The following is a 25,000-nucleotide window of genomic DNA, read 5'->3' as shown; positions in this document are numbered from 1 at the left end:
AGGGAGGCCTTACTTTTAAACCCAACGTTCTCCAGAGCAGGCGATCGCCATGCCTGGCAAACAAAAGGGATTGCCATGCGCAAACATCTTGCATTCCTGCTAAATCTAGCACTTTGGTGAATTTAAAAAATGCAGGAAACACAAATTTGGTACATCTGCAGTGCGTTATATAAACATGTAAGTAAATATATATTGTTGGCACATAGCAGAGATTTTTTTATATTTTATTACCTTACCTTACCTTACTTATATCATATCGCCTGATATTATATTACCTTACCATACCTTACCTAACATAATCTAAGCTTAATTATTAACCTCGGGAGAAGACGATAATGTTATATCCGTAATAGCCTCACTTTATACAAAGGAGTTAAAAATTAATCATTTTACTATACTTCACCGATATAAAATAGTTAACTGTTGGGCTACAAGGGTTAGGTTAGGTTAGGTTAGACACACCTCATTATAGAGCGGCGAAGTACTACAGCTATATTTCTATAGCCCGTAGTAAACATGCCATTATCAAAACACTTTTGGTAACATTTGTGAAAAGAAAATTATCCCTACAACCAAAATAACAACCTAAATCTAAATAAGTCATCTCGGGGATGGGGGGAAGGAATACAGCTGATGTCTTGAGCTCTCGACTGGAACATCAAAGGTTTTGAAAAAACTACATATATATGTTATTTCATAATAAATTATGATTTTAAGATATTTTAGAATTACAATGTGATTCCTACATTATATCATACACAAATATGTCACTAATTTATAATTTGAAAGCACAGGAAAGGGAGGGCTCTCACGGCTTTGCTTCGCCAGGCTGTTCCAATATGATCGTTTGCCAGCACTGGCAAAAGGTTTTAAAAGTACGGGCCATAAAGTTAACCTTGTTATAGTATAAAGTATAGTATAGCATAAAGTATAAAGTTAACTTTATTATAGTATAAAGTTAATTTTTAACTCCTTTGTTATAGTATAAAGTTATTTTCAACTTCTTTGTTATAGCATAAAGTTAAGTTTTAACTCCTTTGTTATAGTATAAAGTGAGACTATTACGGAGACAACATTTTCGTCTTCTCTCGAGGTTAATAATTAAGTTTAGGTTATGTTATGTGCACTGCAGATGTAAACAAATTTGCGCTAGATTTAGCAGGAATGCAAGATGTTAGCGCCTGGAGATCCCTTCGCCCACTCTGGCAAACGTTGGGTTTGAAAGTAAGGCTTCCCTCACTCAGATGTTCGCCTGGCGTAGCTTCGCCAGGCAAACGCCAGAACTGGCGAAAGATTTTAAAAGTACAGGCCTAAGAGGAATCCACTAAAATCAGTGTGATATGTTACAAGCCACTATTTTGAAAAATTACCATAAGACGTTCTCAAGGTCAATCATAATGACAGTAGTATCAATAGATTGCTCTCACCCTCTACTATCCCAATATGTGGAAATTAAACTGTGGAAACCCCCCAATACCCACAATTTTGGCCATGATAACAAGAGAGGACATGGATGGTACCAGGGAAATTGCAGGGCAGAATATAAATAATATACAGAGAATTGATCTGTATACTGTCAAATGCAGCCCCTCCATGTGGGACAGCTGATTCTTAACCCCTGTTGTAGATATTGAACAACAAAAGAAAACTGACTTTGTTTGAAAATACTATAATTCCTGTGGCCCAGTCTATACACAATTTCTGCACAGCTCTGCTCGTCTTTCACTTTGGCCATGTTTCACAGAAATGTCAAATAGACCTCCAGACCATATGGCCTTGGCAATTCCAACATGTTAGGAAAAGAAAGAAAATATAGTATTCCAGTAGGAAACTAGATTTTGGATAAAATGTATCTAATAAAACATTATAATGTACAAAGGTTAGAGATATCAATATTGTATGTATGCATATAGACAATATACTAATATATCCGTATTTCCATATATTGCTGATATTTGTGGAATTTCAACAAAATTAAAGTTGTATTTTCTAGGTTCAATATTTCTGTTATTACTGGTGAGCTTTCTGTTTTACTTACTTTTATATGATTGTATGATTTTGCTCGTCATGCTGTTATTAACCATTTATTGTTGCAATCATATGCAAATCCAAAAAGATATTCCAGTGTTCTAGATATGTGGGTAATAGGCCAAGTTGGGAACCTCCAAGACCCTCGCTGCCCAGAAGGCAACCATCTCGAAAGTAAACATTGATTGTTTTATTTTACCGGTGTCTTTATTTTACACGTTGCATAGGTTTTCTAATTCTTTTGATGCATATTTAACTTACCTGCAACTGACAAACACAAAAATATCCTTTGATAACATCAGTAAAGGACCATAAAATTACCCATCCATATCTTGTGGTTGCCTGCAACTGTCATTGTTTACATACAAATGCTATTGTGATGTTATATCGTACTGCTCGCCCAGCTTCGCAGGAAGGCAAGATGAATGAGATGGACAACTTGTCCAGGACGAGAAAGTAGAGGTTCCAAACGGTCAAAACATCTTGTCCAACTTGTCTGGACTAGCAGGACAAGGAGTTTCGAATGCAGCACAAGCGCCTATCAAAATATAGAAGGAATATGTGAAGTAGGTTATGGAATAGTCTATTGCTGTGGGATCATTTATCTTTTCTTTTACCCTGCAGTTTCCCTGGTATCTATGTTGCCCTTCCCTACTATTAGGGTCAGGTTTGTGAGTTATGGGGGAGGTTTCTGTAGGATAATTCTTGCATATATTAGGGTGAGAGGAATCCATCAATACCATTGTCATTATGATTGGGCTTTTGTACCCAGCTTTAAGGTTAACAAATAAATATGTTTGGTCTTGGATTTAACCCATTCAAGCCTTGTTGCATAGCAAAAATGTCCTTGTTAATGTATACAACAGGACTGGACATGTCAGAGGCTACGTTCTCAACTCGAATGAATAAACAAATAACCCCCATCCTAAACACACAACCTACCACAAAGATGAACATTCCTAACCCAGGAGTTTTTCCCCTGACCCCTCACAGATTGCTGTAGTTTCCTAGCTAGAGGCTCAGCCGCTGGACCCCTTTCCAGTCAATATTACTCCCTAGCCAGTGTGGTCCTTTTTTATACTTTATATTTCTCTAGCACTGGGCAGTGTTTTTCACATCATTAGCCTTAATTCTGGCAGCTGTAATGATGCTTTGGGAGCATGGCCACGATTTAAACAACATACCAGACATGAAGAAGCACTTATAAAACAGCCAAGTCCCTGACAATTATAATTGAAAATTTTGCCTGTAATGAGTTATGGGGATTTTAGGAGGTACAGCCAATCAATGTCCAAATTACATGAATGCCACACAGTCTATCCCTATAATTTCCTGATGATACTTCATGCCCTCCTCACCTATTGGGTGTTGTATCAGCACTATTGTTGCCTAGCACATACAAAAGCCACTATATATTCGCACTAGACATAACAAGGAATCCATAAACATATTTGTATATATATATATATATATATATATATATATATATATATATATATATATATATATATATATATATATATATATATATACGGCCTTGAAAATGCATGGACTTTTTCCTTCTAAGTCAATAAATGGCCATGGAGGTTTGTGAGAGTAAAGGATAAATGGCATCTGCATCAGTGGCTTGATTCAATAGTTCAAAACATTTTGGACTTAAATTGAGATAAAGTAGATGTTTGGCTTAGATGTTTGAAACTTAATGTAACATATGATTGATCATAGTTATGGTGGTAGTAAAGTGCACAATTGAAAAGTGACCATTCATTCTTACAAGACCTCTTTATTTTGTTGAATATACATTAGATAAATGTGTGTTTTTTGTTGCTATATAATACATAGAGGTCATGGTGTTGCTTGATGTGATCCTGTTGAAACAGATAGGAACCCAGTCATCCTGGTTTTATGTTTTGTTCATTGTAGTAGTAGTGGTAATAGTAGTTTTGTGTGTGTGTGTGTGTGTGTGTGTGTGTGTGTGTGTGTGTGTGTGTGTGTGTGTGTGTGTGTGTGTGTGTGTGTGTGTGTGTGTGTGTGTGTGTGAGGGAATTTTGTTGAACACAGATGGCTCTACAAGGGTTCAGCCACCAAGGAATTAATTACTAGGCCTTAGTGACCACATGATTTCCCCATTCCTTGAATTTGTGTTGAAATCTGACCCCCCCCCCCCCCCATTGCTATTAACTCATTGGATCCGGGTACTTCACTGCCTGCACATGGGATAAAATTTGGGGATTAAGCCTACTTGGGTGGTGATTCTCACATGCTTCCTTTTTGCTGTGTTTATTTTTTCTGCATAAGCATTTTTGCCTTTTATTCAAGGTCTAGATTTATGTTTTATCAAGATGGTAATAGACTGTTTTCCTTGCACAAACTTCATAGCATCTTTCTAGGTTGTTTATAACTCTGTGAATAACAATAACAATAAGTAACATTTTCTTATTTGTCATTTTTTAAAATATTTTTGTAATATTCAGATTTCTGTAATGCATCCTGCACTGGTAGGCATGAATAGGATTCTGGAATATTCTCATGATGACATTTTTTGTTGCTGTACTTGTGCCATATTCACCAAAAAAAATTCATGATGTGATGGTAATGTCCCTTGATCCGGAGTGTTGATATTGATACTTTTATTGATGTTATTGACATTATGATTATTATAATGTTATTGGAATACTAAGAATAAGAATAATAAAACAATGAAAAAAAACTGAAAATCATGGAAAAAGGTAAACAAGTGAGATAGATTGATTCCTTGATGACTAAGCACTTGTAGAGCCATCTCTCTAGACACTATGAATGAACTAAAATTAGATTGGACATTTTTGTGTATTTGCCATCCTGGGCCTTCAGGTCAAGTAGGGTAACTGTCTTCCAAATATTCTTTCTACCTCTTTGGAAACCAAGTAGAATTTAAGCTAATCCAGGTAAATGTTGAATAGGTGCATGATTTTTTACTCGGGAAAAGTTGGTTATTTTTTTATAGCTTCTTTTGTGTGGCAAGTGAACCCAGCTATGATTCCTTTAGGCAAGGCTGAGAGCAATAGTAAAAATATTGAAAGAAATTCAAGTTAAAAGGTAAGAAAAAGGCCAATATGGATCATTCATACTTGTATCAAGCTGGTTACCAGGGGTGCTTTGAAGTTCAAATTGTTTAAATCTTTTGTTTTTTTCTGCCCCTCCCCCCTATTCCTAGACTGGTTTATTAGTTGATATATTGCAGAATAGAGCTTAGGCTTAATCAGGTCACAAACTTCGTTGTTTGTTAGTAAAACCTTATTGTTTTGCTGTTGGCGAGCTTGGTATTGTAGCTGTGCAAATAGTCACTCTTCTCCCATAATTTCTGTTATCCATCATACCCTCCCCATCTATCAGTGTTTGTATATATACTTTAATTTATTTGCTATTCATTACTGGCTTTGTTAGAAAATGATGAATGTTAGACAAAAAATATGAATTCAAAGTCCAGTATTACTTATTTTGTATGCTGATATATCTGGAATATTTCCAGAAAAAAAGTTATTCATTCTTTTATATCTGATCCAAAGGGTTCTTACAACTCATGCAGAATTTAACTTGCATCAAATATTTAAGCATCTGTTATCACATATGAGCATCAGATACTAAAAATGCTAGAATTGCAGGATTATGCCTGGATGCCTTTCCTTTTCATCTCTTTTTTCTTTCTTTCTTTCTTTTCTTTTTTTTTTCTTTTCAATTTACTAATGTAGCTATTGATTACTTTTCTGAACCCTATTGGCTCAAAACATAGAGGTATACATTTTTGTACTTTTTCGAAACAATTAACTGTTAGCTACTTGGTATTGAGATTTTTTCTCTCTGGTTATATTTTCAGTATTCAGCCATAAATCAAGAAATCACAATGGACAAGAGAAGGAAGAAGAAGTTCCACAAGAACAAGGAAGAGAAGGATGAAAAGAGTATGACGAGAGTTTTAAGGGAAGAATCAGAGATCAATGAGCTTGAGCAAAAGAAATTAGAAGTAAGTTTAGAAAATCTTTACTAGTGAAAAAAAAATAAAACAAAAACATTTGTGTTATTGATTAAAAACCTCTCTCTGATAAGTTCTCTAAGGTGTAAGTGAAAAATCTATATCTGATAATTTACCAAGGCTGTAAGTGAAAAACTGTCTAATAATTTACTTCAGTTTACAAGTGAAAGCTATACCTATATCCTTCCAATTTTTTTTCTCAGATGGCAAATGTCAACCCAGATGAAATTGACAGTTTTGCCAAGTTTCCCCTGAGTAAATACACCCTCCTAGGCCTCAAGCATAACGGTTTCACAGTACCAACGAAGGTTCAGCGACAGACTCTAGTGTATTCTTTACGTGGCATGGATGTGGTGGGAGCAGCCAAGACAGGGTCAGGAAAAACATTAGCTTTTATAATACCTGTAAGTGATTGACTTCATTGACTTTTTATTATTTTTTTGGTGTCATGTTGTTCAGTAATTTGAAAGAAAATATATTAAAGATAATGATAGTGCTGATAACGATGATGATTTTTCCCTTGGTGGATGTAATGCGTAATTTCTTTTGCAGCTTTTGGAAAATTTATATGTAAAGAAATGGTCAAGTGTGGATGGGTTGGGAGCACTAATCATCACCCCAACACGAGAGTTGGCCTATCAGATATTTGAAGTCCTAAAAAATGTTGGAAAGAGTCATGACTTCTCGGCTGGTCTTATTATAGGTAAGAATCTATTGTTCACAGAGAAGAACACATGGATTGATAAGGTTTACAGTTTTGTTTTTGTTTGTTTTATGCAATACACTAATTCAAAAATCTTTTATTTTAATGACATACTACTTTTTTGTCACTTTTATAGGTGGAAAGGACCTCAAGTATGAGTGGAACCTGATCAGTGGATGCAACATTCTGATTTGCACACCAGGTCGCCTCCTCCACCACATGTTAGAAAACCCAGATTTCAGCTGTGAATATGTTCAGGTCAGTGATTTACAACAGTACTTTCCAGTCTTTTGTCAGTAGTGGCACCTTAAACTTACATAGTCCTTTCTCAAGACCCTTTCTTCATCTTACTAGTTCTGATCCATTAAAATGCCTATAAATTCAAAGCGGCTTTGATGTTTCAAATAATTCTCAAATCACATGTGCTTACTTTGCCTTTTGATTTGATTTATTAATTGTTTACACCATCACTTGCAATAGTAGTTATTTTTATAACTACTATTGCAAGTGATGGTGTAAACATTTAATAAATCAAATTAAAAGGCAAAGTAAGCACATGTGATTTGAGAATTATTTGAAATATCAAAGCCACTTTGAAATTATATGATTTTTGAACACAGAAATTTTGTTAGTGACACCTATAGTACATTACTTCAGGGAAACATGATTTTAAAATCTTATCCACAGATGCTTGTCCTAGATGAAGCTGATCAGTGCTTGTCCATGGGATTTGCAGAGACAATGAATTGTATTCTTGAAGAGTTGCCGGAAGATAGACAGACTATGCTCTTTTCTGCAACACAAACCAGGTCAGTTACAAACCTCATGATACAGCTGTTAGAAAAAGCAGAACTTTTCTCTGCTATAGCTTTGCTGTTTTCATTACCAGTTTGAGACCAAAAGAAAATATTGTTTCACAGATGTGATTATTATGGCACAGACATATTATTATTATTAATAGAAATAACTTAGTTTAATTTTTTTTTGGAATGTTCACAGGGACGTCAAGGATCTGATTCGGGCAGGATGCAAAAATCCAGTGTTTTGTTCTGTTCATGAATTTTCTAAAACCGCAACACCAAGGGGCCTTGTTGAAAGTTATATTGTTTGTAAATGTGAAGAAAAATTTACATTCCTATGGTCATTTATCAGACATCATAGGAAAAATAAAATTCTTGTTTTTATGTCAACATGTAAACAGGTAAGAATTATATTGTTTATCTTTTTTCCATTGAAGTTTTTTGATATTAACATATGAGAGATTTTATCTTTTAAATTGCTTATTTTCCCCCTAAGCTCAGCACTAAATTATTTGTAATGAATATCAAAGTTTATATAAACAAAAAAGAAATCAATGGTTGTGTCTCAGATGTAATCCAGACACTAATGCCTTCACTTTTTTTTTTCAGGCAAAATACATGTTTGATATATATTGTAAACTTAATGCAGGAGTGCCTGTTTTGTGCCTACATGGAGGTATGAACCAGTTAAGAAGGCTGGCTGTATATGACATTTTCTGTCAGAAAGAAAATGTTGTTCTCTTTGCAACAGATCTTGCATCCAGAGGATTAGGTAAGGTTATCATACTATTGGATATTTTAGGATATTTTAATGTGCCCAGTTGTATGCACTGTCCGCTGCAGTTTTCTTTTACGTTATTTGCACATAAATGACTTCACAATTGCTTAACCCATTATCATTAGATATGGCATGCATGTACAGCTACACAGAAAATATCATTGGAAAATCATGCTAAACATTCATGCACGTGTTGAAATACAGTTGTTAACTCAATGAGACTGTTGGAATCCCTGTTTTTCCAAATACTTTTGGGTATGTGTGGTTTAACTGAATAGTGTAAGGCATATTCAGTTCCTTACGTGAATAGAATCATCATCCATATGAATTCCGGAATGGCAATTTTAGACATGAATTAGAACGAGACAAATTCAAACTGAAAATATCAACCCTTCCATAACATAAGGTCTTGTTCAATATTGAATGTTTCGAGACCACTCCTCACAATACTTTTCTGTAATGTAATGTCCACTGTAATTTTAATTCATTTTGTTTACACATACATGCCTTCAGTATTGCTTAGCCCTACTTATCTCACCTGTTTACTCTTTTCCTTGAGTTTTGGAAATACTATTTTAATTTTTTTTTTTATTGCTATTAGTATTATTTTTCATAGGAAAGGGAAAACAGGTTTAATCATGTAACCTGCAAATTAACTCCTTGGTGGCTGAGCAGGTACGGAACAATTTCTGTTTAAAAAAATTACAAAACAAACAGGGGACATTACAGATTTCTGGCATTTCATAAGCCCACCTGATCTAACACATTTCACCCATTCTGATTTTGGGGGGTTATTTACATATCAGCATATTAAATAGTATATTTTAAACCTAAAACCTTATATCTGTGCTTCAGGAATAGTTGCTGTCAAGTAAGGATCTTTTTCATTTGAACATTTCTTTTTGGAAAATGATATAACCTTTCAGTCTTTTTAGAGTATTACCATTCATTTTATGTACTGTACATGCAACTGTGAGAGAATGAGTTGATTTTATTTATTATTGTATGGTTATTTATGAGGTGTTGTTACAGATATACCAGCAGTGGATTGGGTAGTACAAATAGACTGTCCTGAAGACGTCACAACATATATCCACCGTGTTGGAAGAACGGCTCGATATGCTAACTCAGGAGAAGCTGTTTTAGTCCTCACACCTCATGAAGAAGAACCAATGCTTGCCAATTTAAAAGCAAAAAATATTGAAGTTGATAGAATTGAGTAAGCCTATATTTGTATGTTTGTTAATTTATGCAGTTGTTAACAAGTGCTGTTTTTCCTTACTTTGCTTCCCTCCCCACACTTTTTTCTTTTTTTGCATCTGTTCAAATCTTTGTCCTAGAAGCAACATTGTATCATGAGAACTATTGGCAATATCTAAGTCACTTTTATTTAACAGGTTTATATTTTTTTCTCTCTTTCCTCTTTATGTCATGTGGAGTTTTAGCATAATCCAATTTCCTTTATCTTTATGTCCCCATTAATGGTAATAATAAAGCTAAAATTTTGGTCCCAGGGTGGACACATCCAAGATGAGCAGCATCCACACCAAGATGGAAATCATCTTAAGCAAGAACAATGAGCTGAAGGAGGAATCCGTTCGGGCGTTTAAGGCATACGTGAAAAGTGTTACTCTTATGAAGGACAAGAAGGTGTTTAATGTCGACTCAATAGATATCGACGCTTATGCTAGGTATGGAGTAGGAGGGAGTGGAATATTAATTTTTGTGTAAAATATAAATCCCTGTCTATATTTATATTATTACCTTTTAATTTATATAAAAATTTATAATTAATCTCATTTTTCTCTTCCATCACAACTAGGTCACTAGGTTTGGCTGTTACACCTAGACTAAGATTTCTTCAGAATCAAAAGAAGCAGAGACCAAAACAGACTGAAGATACACACAACTGGAATTGCTCAGCAGACGAGAAGCCCTGGAAATCCAAATTTACGACCTTGGACTTTGGAACAGGTATGGTGTCACCATTGATTTAGCCCATAAAGTGAGGACAGTTGATTGAGTGTATTTGTACTACTGACTTTCCAGCTGAATGGGAGAGCAGCCAGCAGTTCTTGGACTACTGCCTTGTCATTCATGCAATATTAGTCTTATAACCTGAAAGTTAGGTGTCCAAGAATCTTATAGGCCTGCTATTTGAAGTTCTTTGGTATTTTTTCATCATTTGGTCTGGAATTAATTGCTATAAAAATAACTGTTGGCTGAATTTTGGACCTTTGACTGCCGTTTTCAGATTAGATTTCAATGGAATCATAATTATGTAACAACAGATTTTTTGGTTAGTTGGATGGGTTCTTGCTTGTGCCTATCTACTTGCACAATTTTATGAATATAAGGCTTATATGAATATAAGAAGTATGTATTAAAAATATATATCTTCATATATATTTCTTTTATCTAAAAAAAAAAAAAAAAAAAAAAAATATATATATATATATATATATATATATATATATATATATATATATATATATATATATATATATATATATATATATATATATATATATATATATATATATATATATATATATATATATATATGTATATATATATATATATATATATATATATATATATATATATGTGTGTGTGTGTGTATATATAAAGCATCTTTAAATCATGCACAATTTTTTTTCTTAAGAAGCTTGAAAATAATTTTAGTTGTGATATTTCAAGTTTTAGAATATATAAATAAATGGGTTTTCTATATGTAAGAATAAAAAGAGGGAGAGAAAAAAGTGAGCAGTATATGCAATAGATTGATTAATGCGCCTTTTCTGTCTTTTTTTTCTGTGTCTCTGTTTGATGTTTCTAATAATAATTTGGCTCAAATTTCATAGTTCTTTTTCTTGTAGATTTCTAATAATTATTGCTATGTTCCTCCTCTCCTCTGCAGAAGATTTATGGTATTATTCTTCTCTCCTTTCTTCTATTTTCTGTCCTATTTTCTTTTCTTTTCTGGTTCTGTCATGTTTTCCTCCTTTGTTTATTCTTTGTTTTCCAGTCCCTTTCCTGCAGGCTTTGTAGTGTTAGAATTTATATGCATCTGTTCTAATTGATTGTTAATAGTTATTATTATTAGATGTTACTTCATTGTTTTTATGTCATTTTCATTATAATTATACCTACACCGCACCTATTACTATTATCATCATTGCCATCATTATCAATTTTTGACACTGCAGAAGATATTGATGAGGAGGACTTCTTAACAAGCACCAAGAAAGAACAAGCTGAAATTATACAGGAGGAGGAGGAGTCCTCAGAATCAGCATCATTCCCTGAAGATCTTGTTGTCAGTTCCAAGAAAAAGCCCCTGACCAAACAAGCTGTCGTCAAGAAGCTAATGAAGAAGAACATTGTCCTCAACACCAAGATTGTATTCAATGAAGAGGGCTTGGAGGTGAAAAACCCCGAGAAACAGCAGGTAAGATTAGTCAGTATTTTGGAGCTGTATTTCATAGTATTAGTTGTAGTATGTTACTCTTAATATTATTATTATTTATTTATTTATTATTTATGTATTTATTTATTTTTTTTAAGATATAATCCATATGGCTTATTACTTGTCAGTCTTTGATGGATACATAAAATTAATGATGTAATTTTCTTTCAAGTTACAAGACACTTCCAGCTATAGTTTTCATTGTTCATTTTGTAAGTTGCTAATCAGTGTAGTTCAAATTAGATGAGACAGAAAGGTACTTCTTTTGGCAGCCAATGAATTCTTGCAACATTCCTCTTGTAAAGGTATTACTTCCTACAGTGAGTATTTTCTTTTTATCATTATTGTTGTCATCTGTTTCAAATTGATGTTGGTATCTTTGTAAGTTAGCAAAAGATGTAATATGTAATATTTATGTTTAATAAGTCATATTTATATACATTTGAGAGACTGACAGTGGAATTCAACAGAAAAGTCTGGTCAAGGGCCAGTCATGATGCAGATTAAGTTGATTATATTATTGTGGCTGTTTATGCTTGTCACTTTTATCAGCAAGGTTAACCCTTTTCCTCCACATGGCATGTGTGTCATGTCATCTCTAGAATGGTCATCTCACAAGGATATGTATTTCATGTTTTTATTATCCCAATTTGGGCAGTCTATAGAGCTTCAATCATCAGTAGTGCTAAGGCATTAATACTTTATGCAAATCTGTATCAAAGCCACAAACCAGACCTGTATAGGTGCATCTGTGACATGAAAAAATAAATGCCGGTTGTTCACACGCAGCTCACACTATCTTGAATACAGATGGCCCTAGAGGGAAGGCATAGGGTTGAGGTAGTGCAGGTTTCTATATACATTGAGCTGGAAACTATTCTAGGGAAGGAAAAAAAAATGGTGTTTGAAAAAGAAAAACAAAAACTTCTCTTTCAAATTTTTCAAGAGGAATTTACCTATACTTTTTTTTTTCCCAATAGACATCAGAGGTTGCGCAACAGCTGGAGGATCAAAAAAGTGGAATCAATATTACACAACTGCAAGAGATCATGAAGCAAGAAGATGTCATTGACAGAAAACTAGAAGCAAGCAAAAAGAGGGAACAGAAAGAGTAAGTGTTTTGTTTCTTTTGAGGAGTATGCAAATTTTTTTCATTGTTTTGCATCCTTCTGTTGGAAGGTGGAATGTATTTTGAAATCAGTGATGATCAAAAATTATTTCAATTGTAAAAATAGTGTATGTTATATTAATTATATTAAGAAATGTTTAGTTCATCACTGCCAGGGTTTTGCATGTCATTGGACATGAAAAAAAGGATATGTTCATGTATTTCTCATGACACCTTGTTATCATATTCTTTTGTTATTTTTCAGAATTAAAAAAAGAAAAGAGATGGCCAAGAAGGCTGAAGAAAAAATTGAAGTTGAAGACATGGTGGAGGAAGGAGACGAAGAAAGTGATGTTGATGAAAGGACTCAGAATATCATTGACTCCCTCCCTGACCCTGACAAGATCTATGGGCGTAAAAAGAGAGACTCGGATTCAGATTCAGATGATGAGGTTTCTAATAAGAGCAGTGATGAAAGTGATGATGGGAGAGGTGCTGCTGAAAGTAGTGAAGATAATAGCAGTAGTGAAGAAAGTGAACCAGAAAAGAAAGTCAAAATAAGGTGAGTTCTTTTCTTTTCTTTTCTTTTCTTTCTATCTCTATTCTCTTTTCTGGGAATCTTGTCTATCATTGCCTCTTGTATACACCTTCATTTAATTATATTAAATTCATTAATTTATTTTCTATACATATCCATATATGTATACAATATATTTATAATGCAAGTAAAACTAAGGGCAAGTTCTGATGAGCCAGACTGATCAGTGGGGCATGCTTGAGAAGTAACAACAGGTATGGGTAAACTACTAGCTAAACATCAGCTTCCACTCTCTGATTTTTTTTTTTTTTTTTGGGGGGGGGGGCTAATAGTATCCATGCCTCAGACTTGTTTTTGTTTACATTGATGGCTCCAGAAGCGTTACTTACTGCATGATTTCACATCTGTACCCTTTTTACTTTACTTTCAAAGATTGAAACTGTCCGCAGTTGAATTTCATAACTGATTTGTATTCTTTCAGTGGCAAAAGAAAAGCTCGCATGAAGCTCAAAGAAGCAAAGAGAGCAAAATTAGTTCAGAGTAACACCCTGACAAGTCTTCCAGTTGAAGAAAAGGAGCAGTTAGCATTATTCTTGCTAAGAGGAGGAAGGAAATGAAAAATGTAAATATAACTATACAAATATATATAGTATGGAAATGATTGTTTCATTTATATATTTATTTGGTAAATAGCTTCCAGAGGGTAGTAAATATTCATGTCTCTATTTTTGCATCATAATCTTTATTTGTCATAGAAAGACAGCCTGTACATCAAGCTGGCAAAATGATAACAATATATCCCATATGTACAATAATGTTATATGTGAGTTTTTATTATGGTAATATCAGTAATCTGGTACATTGCAAAAGGTCAAGCCAGTCCAACAATTTGCCTATGAAGCATCAAACATCTGACAGAATCAGTGTGCTGACTAGAGGTCAATTTCCACAATGAAGTATACAGTTTAAATTAAACTAAACTGTATCTTGCTATCTGCATTAACTGTTGTGCACACATTACACTGAATAAAATTATAAATTATATTTCTGGATATCCTTTGAAATCCTGATATCTTTAGACTAGCAGTTGCTATGCTAAAATGCCTGGAGACATAGATGCCTCAGTCTGGGACAAGTTCAATTACTTATTTAAGTGTGGGATTAGGTATATATTACACAGATTATTATTTTAACATGACTTATATACAATGTATTTTACACAGGGTTATATACGTGTGACTACATCTGACTAAATGGCACTGTATAATTTGTTTAGTTTCTTATAACAGCTACTAAATTACATAAGTACCAATGCCTCTGTACACATACATAGTATGAGGTACGCAGGACAAGTTACAGAATAGATGGTCTGGGCTTCTTCATCCTCACTGATCCATTTGGAATGCATGTGTGTACACTTGAAAGACTAGAATATGGCTAGATACAACCTGACTTGCCCATGATCATCTATACCTATGTGGAAGATGAAAAATGAGGTTGTTCATGTAACTGTCACACCTCCACTCCTGAAATATTTAGCTCAGGACGTGAGGTTCTACGAGGTCTGAACAGTTGACCAAGGAAGGATGAATTTGAGGTCAGAGAACGCCGTTGCTGTTGCTGTTGTAGATCTCCCTGGCTGGCACTGGTGGTGACAGGTTGTTGAGGACCACTGGCAGGAGACGTTTCATTGGAGGCACTAGTGGACTGGAAGGACACAGACATGCCAGAGTCGAGGGAGCCAACACTGCCCCGACGCACTGACCGCCCACCACCGTCTGTGAACCACACCACCACTTACACCACTGCACGCCATTTTGTATATAATCATTGGTCATCAAATTTTGTTTTAAAAAAAGCAATTTGACTTTCATGAATTCTGTTCATTTTCTATTTATGAATATTTTAATTCCAAATTTTACAATGTGATACATTAGTTTAGTTATGCTTTACTCTGTAAATAATACAAATACTACAATTACTGCAATAAGTCCACTACTCTCCAGTAGTCTATTATACTGAATACAATAAAAAGCAGTGCAGCTCTTCAAAATGTGCTAGTATCTATAGTAGTGGATACTTCAAAATATACTGTGGTGAACTACAGTACACCAGTTACTGTAAGTGCAGTGGTGGTTGAACTGTGGTAAGGGAGGTGGGCAATACATGTGCATCGGGAGCAAAATATACCTTACATCTATATATAAAACTATCGTGGAAGTGCATGGTGAATATGTTAAACATATTCAATAATGAATTAAAAATGCCATCTATATCCTACTCGTAAAATAAATTTACTTGGCTTTGATAATATTCTAAGGACATACATTCTCACCATGGGTTATTGCATAACTTTAATATATATTTATGATATTAAATCAAATTTGTGGTGGTCATAAAAAAAAAAAAAATTAAATAATGTGCATTTGTAATTTTTTGCATTTTGTGATGTGAAAAAAATGAAACATTACTCATGCATTTTATGATAAATAGTAATTTAACTGTGCAATTATAGCATTCTCAAATACAACTCTATGGCCTAAATGTTAAAATGAGGAAATATTTCTGAACATCTTTTATTCACCTTTCCAACTACTTTAAATTTGCTATAATACTATTTTGGTACAGTTCTAGTTTTTACTATAGTTAGTAAGAATACAATCTACAGAAGTTTAATAACTTAACCTTAACATCAGTTTTTATTATCACTAAAAATAACAAAGTTCAATTTACTGATGTAAAACTACTAGTCTTGAGATATGTTTAATTCAAACTTCATTTGAAGTCATTAGTTTTTTTAACAAAACTACAAATAAGTTATAATTAGTGCCCGAGTTAGTAACTTAGTATATATTAGCAAAATATAATATACATGACTTCCATGCAAATAAATCATGATGTAACTTACCAGCCTCATGGATGTCCAATAGTGAGTTACTTAGAGCTGATCTCTTTAGAGTAGAATCTGATTTCAGTGTTCCATTCTTCTCATTTGTAGTCAATAACTCCATATCAGCAACTCCGGAGTCTCTGTTCTCAGTTGTAGAGTTGGGCCGTGATGCCCTCAAAGAAGCCTTTTGCTTCTCCAGCTCACCCTCAATTCTTAAAGATTCCATCTCATCCATTTCACATACGCTCTCCTTCAGATCCTCACAAAATTTGGTGCGATCATGCTCATTCCGCGCATTGAAAATAATCAAGACTTTGTTATCAACTCTTTGACGCACTTCCATGAGATATGGATAATCTGGAAAGAAAAAACAAATTTTAGGTTTACCAATTCTTTTGATCATTACCCTACATTAACATTTATAATTAGATAAGTACTAAGCTAATATTACCACTTTACAAGGAAAAACATTACTTACGTGGCACCTCCTTTGTGGATATCACAAGACCAGCTAGAGGATAGCTTTGCCTAAAGGTGTACGTGACAGAATTTTTCTTCTTGGAGAAAATCTTTGTTACAACCAACAGATCATTGAAGAGGAAGACTTCACGCTGGTGGACTCCAACTCTCTCTTTCTTGGTGATGTCAGGAATTTCATACAGTCGGCAGTAGCAAACTAGGCGACGGTGAGGTAGTGCCAAGTTTGGTTTCTTACCTACCATCGTCTGTTGTACCTGTAGAATAGGGAGATTCCATCAATATACAAGAGGTTATGTACCCTTTTCTTAAACACTGATTTTTTTGTATTTATAATAAAATTACAGGTCCATGTGTAAAGGGCTTTTTACCTTTAGAACCTGGGTAACATGATCATGGCCAGGTCTGAACTCCTGCGCCTTGATGCGCTGATACATTCCTTCCAGCATTTCACGCTCAATGTCATACCCATCATCAATACCTGTTAAGCACAAAATACAATTAGATGTCCAAATTATCAAAATACCCATGTATCCAAAATTCAACACAAAAATGGCAATAAAAAAGAACATTTCTTTAAAACTGCTCTTTCCAGTTGGAATGTTCATTTCATATTACAGGTGTTCAGAAAAAAAAAATTACCTCTTAAATTCTTAATAAAGTCCTCAATCTTCATTCTCTTTTCTTGTTTCATGGATGCAGTATGAAGATCTGTGTTAAGCATAATAATGGCAAAGGCTAAGACAAAAATGGTTTCAGGATCTCTTAGCTTTGCCACAATGTCTCTGTTACACTGACAATACCGCTGAGCAAACACCTGCATAAGGCGTTCAATCTTTTGTGCTTCTCCTGGCATTCGGAAGTGTGTCTGGAACTTACGCAGAGCCACATCCACCTGCATACCAGACAGGTCGATCTCTTGTGCAAAACACCTGTATCATGGGAACAATATTGATTAATATCTATTTCTATAAAGTCATTTTCATACATTTCAAATATCTAAAATATTAGGGGGGAAAATCTTAAAATGAGACCAACTGAAATGTTTACTCACTCAAGTACAGCCATGTTAAAGCTGTTCTGAAGATTGCCAAGATATTCTCCAATCATCTGCTTGCTTAAACCTTTTCTTGTTAATAAGAACTTGGCCACAGCTTGAGGGGAATTTTCTAAGAAGCCTCGTCCTATCAGGTAGGTCACACCTCTCTCTGGTTTCTTGTTGAAGAGATTCAGGCCAACACGATATTGTCTCTTTCGAACAACTTCTGGCACCTGTTTGTTTTTAGAGGATTGTTAATTTTACAGGCAATATGTGATATTTACAACTTAATTCCTTTTATTTCTTACTGTGGACAGAAAACAAAATTACTGTGACATAAATATTGACACATGGCAAACATCTGCTGGGAAAAGATTGAAAGGTAAAAATAAGAAAGAAAAGAAACAAAAACCAAACTTAAAACTGTGTACTTGTGGCCTTATGGAATATGAACTAAATAAAAGAGTTGTCTACTCTACCTTGGGCATGTGAGGAGTATGGGTATAATGAGCATGAGCGTAGCGTGCAGAGTGTGGGATCTGTGAGGGGATGGTTTGAGAGTAAGTCATTCCTTCCGAGGAATGGGACTGCAGGGAATCTTCTGAGTTTTCGCTGATGTTGCTCAACCGCTTATCGTCATAGATGACCTCACTTGTGCTCATCTGCTGGTGGAATTGTGAAACTCATTTTCTTTTTGGTTCTGCTGCACATTTATGGTCCATCTTACAGCTACTGGAGCCTCAGATGAAAACTCAGATGTTAAACAGATCACTCACTAAGAACACTATTGAGAGTTGAGTCAATTTTCTCGGTAGCAAAAAAAGAACTTGAAACAAAAATGTGAGATGATTCATTCATTACTCTTTAAATCAAAGCTGAAAGCAAAACTGAATCAAAGAATAAATCATATCATTGTAAAAATAGCCTAGCTGAATGTCTTCTGTTGACGTTGCAAATTTCACAGACAGCCCTTTGAAAGTACAGTACATTATGGCCTCATTCTGAGAAAACAAAACTGAGAATCATGCAATAGATGAGTTGCAACCATTCAAAAATCAACTTTCAGAATGCAGAAAAGTTGGCAATTAAATTTTCTACCTGATTCTTGCGCTTCCATATTGGGGAAGTGGGATGGTAGTCTGAATTATCAACTTGGTCATGGGTTGATAGGGGAGTAGCGCGATCAGACGTAGACTGAGAGAGTGAAGAGTCTGAGCCCGAGGACTGAACACTGGACAGAGAGCCATTGTCTGCAGACCTGTGTAAGTAGAGGGAGTAGTTAGTTCTGCAAAACTACAATTAAACTTACATACAATAAAAATTACTCGCCTTATTACTTCAGCACATATAACATTATGGTTTTAAACTACAACTGTTTACCTTCTAAGTGCGCCTCTGTCACTGTGTCCTCCTTCTGATGTGAGGGATGAGGGAGTAGATGAAGGTGGTGTCAAAGATGGTGGATGACACTGTACTCTATGGTTGGCTGTTGATAGCGCCGCAGCACTGCAAAGGAATAAACTATTATATTTTCTGGCACGAAATTCCTGATTTCATATTAAAAGATACTGAAAAGACATCATCGACGCCTCTAATCCAATTACAAAATGAACTATGGTAAAAGAAATAAAGGCAACAAGTAGATTCAACATGATGGCAAAATGTCAGTCCCAATAAAATGTCAATAATACTTCATCGTGACACCGACCTGTCCACACTACCACTGCTCTCACTGGACTTGATGGAAGACGAGCGTCGGGGGACCTCTGGCGGGATCTTCTTGCCACGCCCAACTCCTCGCCTCTGATTGACCACCGTCAAACGGGCCATGTTTGCACTGTCCTGACTTCCCTGATAGAGGAGGAAGAAATGTAAGTTTGCACATGATATATATATGATCCCATGTAATGCAGCATTTGAATGGTATCTTTGAAACGATATTCATGGGGAGTTTCAGCATAAGAGAACATCCTACATCAAAAATCAGTACTTACGAAGCCGCCCTCGTCCGACGAGATGTACTTGATATCCCTGGAAGAGGCGTATGAGGCGACGTCGCCCTGGTGTTGGTAGTCGCCGGAGCCGTTCCTCGCGTGCGTGGGCGCCGGGGTGGGCGTGGAGGTCGGCGTGAGAGGAGAGTGAGCTGACACATGGCAGTAGAGAGAACTGTCGTTCATGGCCGCCAGCGTGTCGTGAAGGTCGTGATTATCCTGCTGTATTCGCGAGGACGTCGTGGAGGTGGCCGGGGTGGTCGTCCTAGGCGTGTCGCGCAGGGACAGCGACCGGGCCGGCCGTCTCCCCTCGCCGTACACTATCGGGTGGATACATTTAGTACTCGTCGCACGACTATACATTCTCAATATTCAAAGAAACACTTAAGACCCATGAACAAATTGCTATGAAACCATAAAAAACACCATCCTTGCTTTACAAAAGGGCACAAGAGACCCACCTGTGGCACTCAGATTTCTCTGAAGCTGATCAAACTCTGAGCGGATAAAGTGTTCCGCATCGTGATAGTGCTGATTGGAGGTATCGTTCCACTCGGGCACGTCCACGGTGAACCTCCGCGAGAGGCGCTTCTCCTGTGCTTTGGCTGTGGCAGTGATGGAGCGGAACTTTTTGTACATGGCATAGTGTCGGTAGGCTCTCTGGATGGTCACCGCCGCCCGGCGCGCTACCTCGCCACCATACCTGCGCGGGCAAAAGGAAGGTTAATAAAGCACTACAGACACTTTCTTGCCTCAACCAAGACTAAGTGACTGGAGTAAGTCAGCAGTAAATATCATAATGGCAAACGATACGTACCTGCGTTCCAGCATCTCCAGACGCATATCTGCAAGATCTTGTGAGAGTTCATATCCATGGCCGGTGCCGGGCGCTCCGCTGCCTCGCCACCGCCCGCCGCGGTTGCTGCTGTCATCTGCCGCTGCCCCTCGGGGCGCCTGCCTTCGGCCGCCCATGCCCACGCCGCTCGACTGTGATACTGCCTGTGGCATCTGCGGGTGAGTGCTCCTCTAAGTATACAAGAAGATTTTTCAAATAACGTCAGATTCGAACACGAAATAAGCTTGAAATCCACGCCTGATATTAACACCAAAAAGCGGTCGCCATGAATGATGACAAAGGTTCATTTGTTGGCCTACCTGAGGTCGGCGGACGAGGCTGCCATTATGGTGGTGGTGAGGAGGCCCATGGTGGAGATGGTGGGGCGGGACGGGGGGCGCTGCGCCCTCGACACTGTAGGACTTGGTGATGCCCGGACCCACGCCCCGGTTTGGTGGCGGTCCCTTGCCGCAGTATGGACGATCTACCTTCACCGGGGAACTGCAAATAAAAAAGAAACACGAATTAACGAACGAAGAACAACAATAGAGGCAACATAGAAATAAGATGAAGTTATAAAAGTGACAAACGAAACACAGGAAGTTTTGTAGGATATATGGTATGTTGCGGGTGTCCCGGCGTGACCTGAGGGAGGGTCAGCTGTCAAACGTGACACGCTACACGCAGCTGACGATGAGTGATGAGCGCGCAGGTCATCCCGAGGTCAAGGCGGTGGACAATGTCTCCGGTAGCCCGCACATGCCACTTCCCGCCCCTCATCTCGCTGGACCTTCCCCACAGGTCAAGTAACGAACGAAATTTATTAGGGAGAAGGTAAGAGAGAAAGAAAAGAGTGGAAGAGGTGGCGGAAGCGGAAGAGGTGGAGGAAGTGGAGGAGGTGGAAGAGGTGAGTAATGAGGCGAGGCGCGCGTGCCTTTTGTGAGGGCGGCGGTTTGACACCTCCTTGCGGTGCTCCAGGAGATAACGGGCGGCGCTGGCACTGAGGGCCACGTGTGCCGCCCCCTCCCCCACTGCCACGCCACTTACCCTCGCCAACGCTTCCGCTGACCCGTGGCACAGCCTCCCCGCCTCTCCATCACGTCCGGCCGAGTTTAAATACAATGCTGATTAAACATGTCAGAATCAGACTCGTAATCCCTGCTGATCACTCGCGACAACGCCATCTGTCACTGGGATTTCAATTAGGTCAATAAGCTCTCGGGGAAACCGGCAATTAACTGCGTCACAGAACGGCTCTAATGCTTACAACGATGATAATTAACTTCACTTTCCAATAAAAAAGTTTTTTTCCCCAACATCAATAGCTTTTGGCCTCGCTTGATCCTTAAATACTTTCCTGATAATTCAGTGCCGGGCATCAATTATTCGTCCACAAAATGCCATGCTAAACGTTCTACTAATTCTCCGAAATAATAAATTCGATTAATCTGCACATCAAACAGATTACGCATGCGTTGCTATGACAACGGTCGCATTACCTGGAGGCGCGAACAAAGGTCAGCTGGCGGTAAGGCCTTCTCTGCCTCTTAATAAAGCTGAGCACGCGACCGCCCGCCCTTATCGCGTGTTGCCTCGCACGCGCTCTCATCCCTTATCAGTGCCAATCAATTTCGTTTTAATGTCTCATGCCGTTCAGAGGATAAACAATGGTTCTATATGGAAGGTAATCGCAAAAATCACAGAACTATATCCCCACTATGTCCCTTTACCAATAAATAAAACCACTGTTATCATAACGAACGTCCTCACCTGATCGGAGGGGGAATCACGAAACCGGACAAGCAGATAAGCATTTTTCCTGTTTTTCTTCTGTCACCGCCCACTTGCACAGAAAACACTAGCACATCTCCCGGGCCAGCAGGAGGATCGCCGCCCAGCACTCAATCGAACAACAACTACTGGACAACATCTTGGGTTCGCTGCTTACTTCTGGTCCGTCGCAGCTGCCCCGTGGCTCGGTTGCCAGGCACCAAGTTACCGATGACATTTTAAGCGGCTCCCTCTCGCGCGGCGACATCAGATCGCGGCCGCAGTGGAGTGGAAATTGTTCTTGTATTCTAACGCTGAATCGTTACATCGTTACTGATAGAAATGAAGGGCGAATGGAGACAAAAACAAATGTGCGAATGGGCAACTGTGGATCGTAAGCGTGACACCTGCCCAGCACGCGCTATGCACAGGATACGGCCGGCCAGGGTGTCCTCCGCTGTCTTGACCAATCGCAGCCTCTCTCGCGCCCAAGACCCAACAACAGCCACTCCACTTCCACCAATCAGCGGCCGGGACGAGGCCAGGTGGTGAGCGCGCTATCAGGTCACGCGTTCAAAAGATAATAATCCTTTCCCCCATTAGAATTCCTCGCAGGATTAGCATTATCAAGGACTACCGAGTCTACCTTCGGGCCGTCCGTCCTAAAAATAACAAAACAGCATCACCAAAACACCATCGATAATCAATGCAGCCACCCGGACGCAAATCCAACCCGCCATGAACGGTCATTAAGATTACGTATCACGCCATAAATCACTCTTCGGACAGTAACCGACGCACAGCAGATATACCAACAAACGCATTGCCAAAAGCGAACATATAATTAACAATCAAAATTCCCCAACGTCCATAACCCTATAAAGCCAACCCTCCAAACCAATAACATTAATGGAAAACGAATAACCTCGGCGGAAGAGCACAAAAAATAATCTCAAGACACACCAAAGAGTTTCCCATAGCGGGGTCGGGCAGCACGTGTCTTGTGTCTGTCAGGGTGTCGCTGTAACCAGACCCGAGCCTTTGTCGTGGCCCGGACGGACAGACAGACAGACAGACAGACTATCCTCCCCTCCCCTCCCCTCTACCCACCCCGGGACCCGATACACTCCACCTCACCGCCCATTATTACACGCCGGGGATACACCCTCAGCCCGTCACGCTTCCATGCCTGACACGGGACACCCGGACCTCACCTACGTCATGTCATCAGAGAAATGGGGAACAGGAGGAGCGAGGAGTAAGAGCGTTGATAAAGGAATGGGAAGGGGAATGGGGAGGGGGAGAGGAAGGGGAAAAGGAAGGGGAAAGAGAAGGGGAAAAGGAAGGGGGCGGGGGAGGGGGAAAAGGAGGAGAGAGAGAGAGGGGGAGAGGGAAAAGGAGGAGAGAGAGAGGGGGGAGGGGGAAAAGGAGGAGAGAGAGAGGGGGAGAGGGAAAAGGAGGAGAGAGAGAGGGGGGGAGGGGAAAGGAGGAGAGAGAGAGAGAGGGAGGGGGAAAAGGAGGAGAGAGAGGGAGGGGGAGAAGGAGGAGAGAGAGAGAGGGGGAGGGGGAAAAGGAGGAGAGAGAGAGAGAGAGAGAGAGAGAGAGAGAGAGAGAGAGAGAGAGAGAGAGAGAGAGAGAGAGAGAGAGAGAGAGAGAGAGAGAGAGAGAGAGAGAGAATGGGAAGGGGAAGGGGAAGGAGAAGGGGAAGAGGAAGAGGAAGAGGAAGAGGAAGAGGAAGGGGAAGGGGAAAAGGAGGAGAGAGACAGAGTGAAGAGGAAGAGGAAGAGGAAGAGGAAGGTGAAGGGGAAAAGGAGGAGTGAGAGAGAGAGAGAGAGAGAGAGGGAGAGAGAGAGAGAGAGAGAGAGAGAGAGAGAGAGAGAGGGAGAGAGAGAGAGAGAGAGAGAGAGAGAGAGAGAGAGAGAGAAAAGAGAGAGGGGGAAGGGACTATAAAACAAAAAACAAAAAAAAGATTTTACACAAAATAAGATGTGCTAATTTTCCCACGGATTTTTCCAGGCAACAACACTCGTCAAAACATGTAAAGGAAAAAGGCGGCTTCTGGAAAAAAAAATAATGCTGGGAACAGGAATGGGATCTTCAGGTGTGTTACTTTTCCTTCCCTGGGACCCCCCCCCCCCTTCAAATGAAAGACCCAGGGCACACGGATTTCAGCACCGGGCAGCTTGGAGTCGGTGCCGAGCCAGTGACCGACCGACCGACCGACCACCCGACGACCCGACCACGGACGCATTTCGAGATCCAACACAACCCGGACGAACGCACGCCCACCGTCACCCTTCCCCCGACTACAACATCCAGCCAAGAGGAAGTCGTCGCCAAAGAAAAGGAAAGAACAATTTCTGTAAGAAATCCCGCCCCCTCCCCCCTCTCCCCACTCTCTGCCCAGTCCATTGTTGTTTACATGCCTCAGGACACGCTGCGACGTCTCAAAGAAAATAACATTCTAATGAGCTTCAGAGTGAAAAGAGTTCTTTCTTACAACCGTCCCAAACAAAGAGCGCCAGTCTTCAGCGAAATCCTACGAACATTGCTGCCGCTTAA

At 38.5% G+C, this 25,000-nt stretch overlaps 2 protein-coding genes across 19 annotated transcripts in view; one reads left to right on the top strand and one right to left on the bottom strand.

The window, feature by feature from the left end:
* LOC113807636 (probable ATP-dependent RNA helicase DDX10) overlaps positions 1-14,094 on the top strand; it is a 16,417-nt gene extending 2,323 nt beyond the window's left edge. Inside the window, exons 1-16 of one of the 3 annotated variants that reach the window (XM_070133009.1) lie at positions 1,312-2,202; positions 2,433-2,594; positions 5,885-6,031; positions 6,244-6,444; positions 6,593-6,743; positions 6,880-7,001; positions 7,431-7,552; positions 7,743-7,944; positions 8,153-8,315; positions 9,354-9,540; positions 9,836-10,012; positions 10,144-10,295; positions 11,531-11,772; positions 12,771-12,901; positions 13,164-13,460; positions 13,918-14,094. In XM_070133009.1, the coding sequence (XP_069989110.1) occupies positions 2,454-2,594; positions 5,885-6,031; positions 6,244-6,444; positions 6,593-6,743; positions 6,880-7,001; positions 7,431-7,552; positions 7,743-7,944; positions 8,153-8,315; positions 9,354-9,540; positions 9,836-10,012; positions 10,144-10,295; positions 11,531-11,772; positions 12,771-12,901; positions 13,164-13,460; positions 13,918-14,053 (2,571 nt within the window). In that variant the 5' untranslated portion in view covers positions 1,312-2,202; positions 2,433-2,453 and the 3' untranslated portion in view covers positions 14,054-14,094. Of the gene's footprint in view, positions 1-1,311; positions 2,203-2,432; positions 2,595-5,884; positions 6,032-6,243; positions 6,445-6,592; positions 6,744-6,879; positions 7,002-7,430; positions 7,553-7,742; positions 7,945-8,152; positions 8,316-9,353; positions 9,541-9,835; positions 10,013-10,143; positions 10,296-11,530; positions 11,773-12,770; positions 12,902-13,163; positions 13,461-13,917 lie in introns of those variants that run through there. The other 2 variants (XM_070133008.1, XM_027358943.2) reach the window with 2 other exon arrangements.
* A 63-nt stretch (positions 14,095-14,157) lies between these two features.
* Positions 14,158-25,000, bottom strand: part of siz (Brefeldin-resistant Arf-GEF family protein schizo) — a 408,468-nt gene continuing 397,625 nt past the window's right edge. For 7 of the 16 annotated variants that reach the window (XM_070133003.1, XM_070132998.1, XM_070132993.1 and 4 more), the window contains 14 exons: positions 20,989-21,169; positions 20,651-20,841; positions 20,295-20,536; positions 19,837-20,153; positions 19,551-19,693; positions 19,223-19,348; positions 18,941-19,100; positions 18,322-18,507; positions 17,858-18,075; positions 17,446-17,735; positions 17,175-17,284; positions 16,805-17,060; positions 16,345-16,683; positions 14,158-15,214 (listed from right to left, as the gene is read on the bottom strand). In XM_070133003.1, coding sequence (XP_069989104.1) covers positions 14,949-15,214; positions 16,345-16,683; positions 16,805-17,060; positions 17,175-17,284; positions 17,446-17,735; positions 17,858-18,075; positions 18,322-18,507; positions 18,941-19,100; positions 19,223-19,348; positions 19,551-19,693; positions 19,837-20,153; positions 20,295-20,536; positions 20,651-20,841; positions 20,989-21,169 — 3,025 coding nt within the window. In that variant the 3' untranslated portion in view covers positions 14,158-14,948. Of the gene's footprint in view, positions 15,215-16,344; positions 16,684-16,804; positions 17,061-17,174; positions 17,285-17,445; positions 17,736-17,857; positions 18,076-18,321; positions 18,508-18,940; positions 19,101-19,222; positions 19,349-19,550; positions 19,694-19,836; positions 20,154-20,294; positions 20,537-20,650; positions 20,842-20,988; positions 21,170-22,438; positions 22,569-25,000 lie in introns of those variants that run through there. The other 9 variants (XM_070133001.1, XM_070133002.1, XM_070133000.1 and 6 more) reach the window with 4 other exon arrangements.

Source organism: Penaeus vannamei, chromosome 18 (assembly GCF_042767895.1).
Source record: "Penaeus vannamei isolate JL-2024 chromosome 18, ASM4276789v1, whole genome shotgun sequence".
In the NCBI taxonomy this organism is placed as follows: Eukaryota; Metazoa; Arthropoda; class Malacostraca; order Decapoda; family Penaeidae; genus Penaeus; species Penaeus vannamei.
The sequence above is the reverse complement of the archived record's forward strand: the minus strand, read 5'-3'. Positions and strand labels throughout refer to the sequence as shown.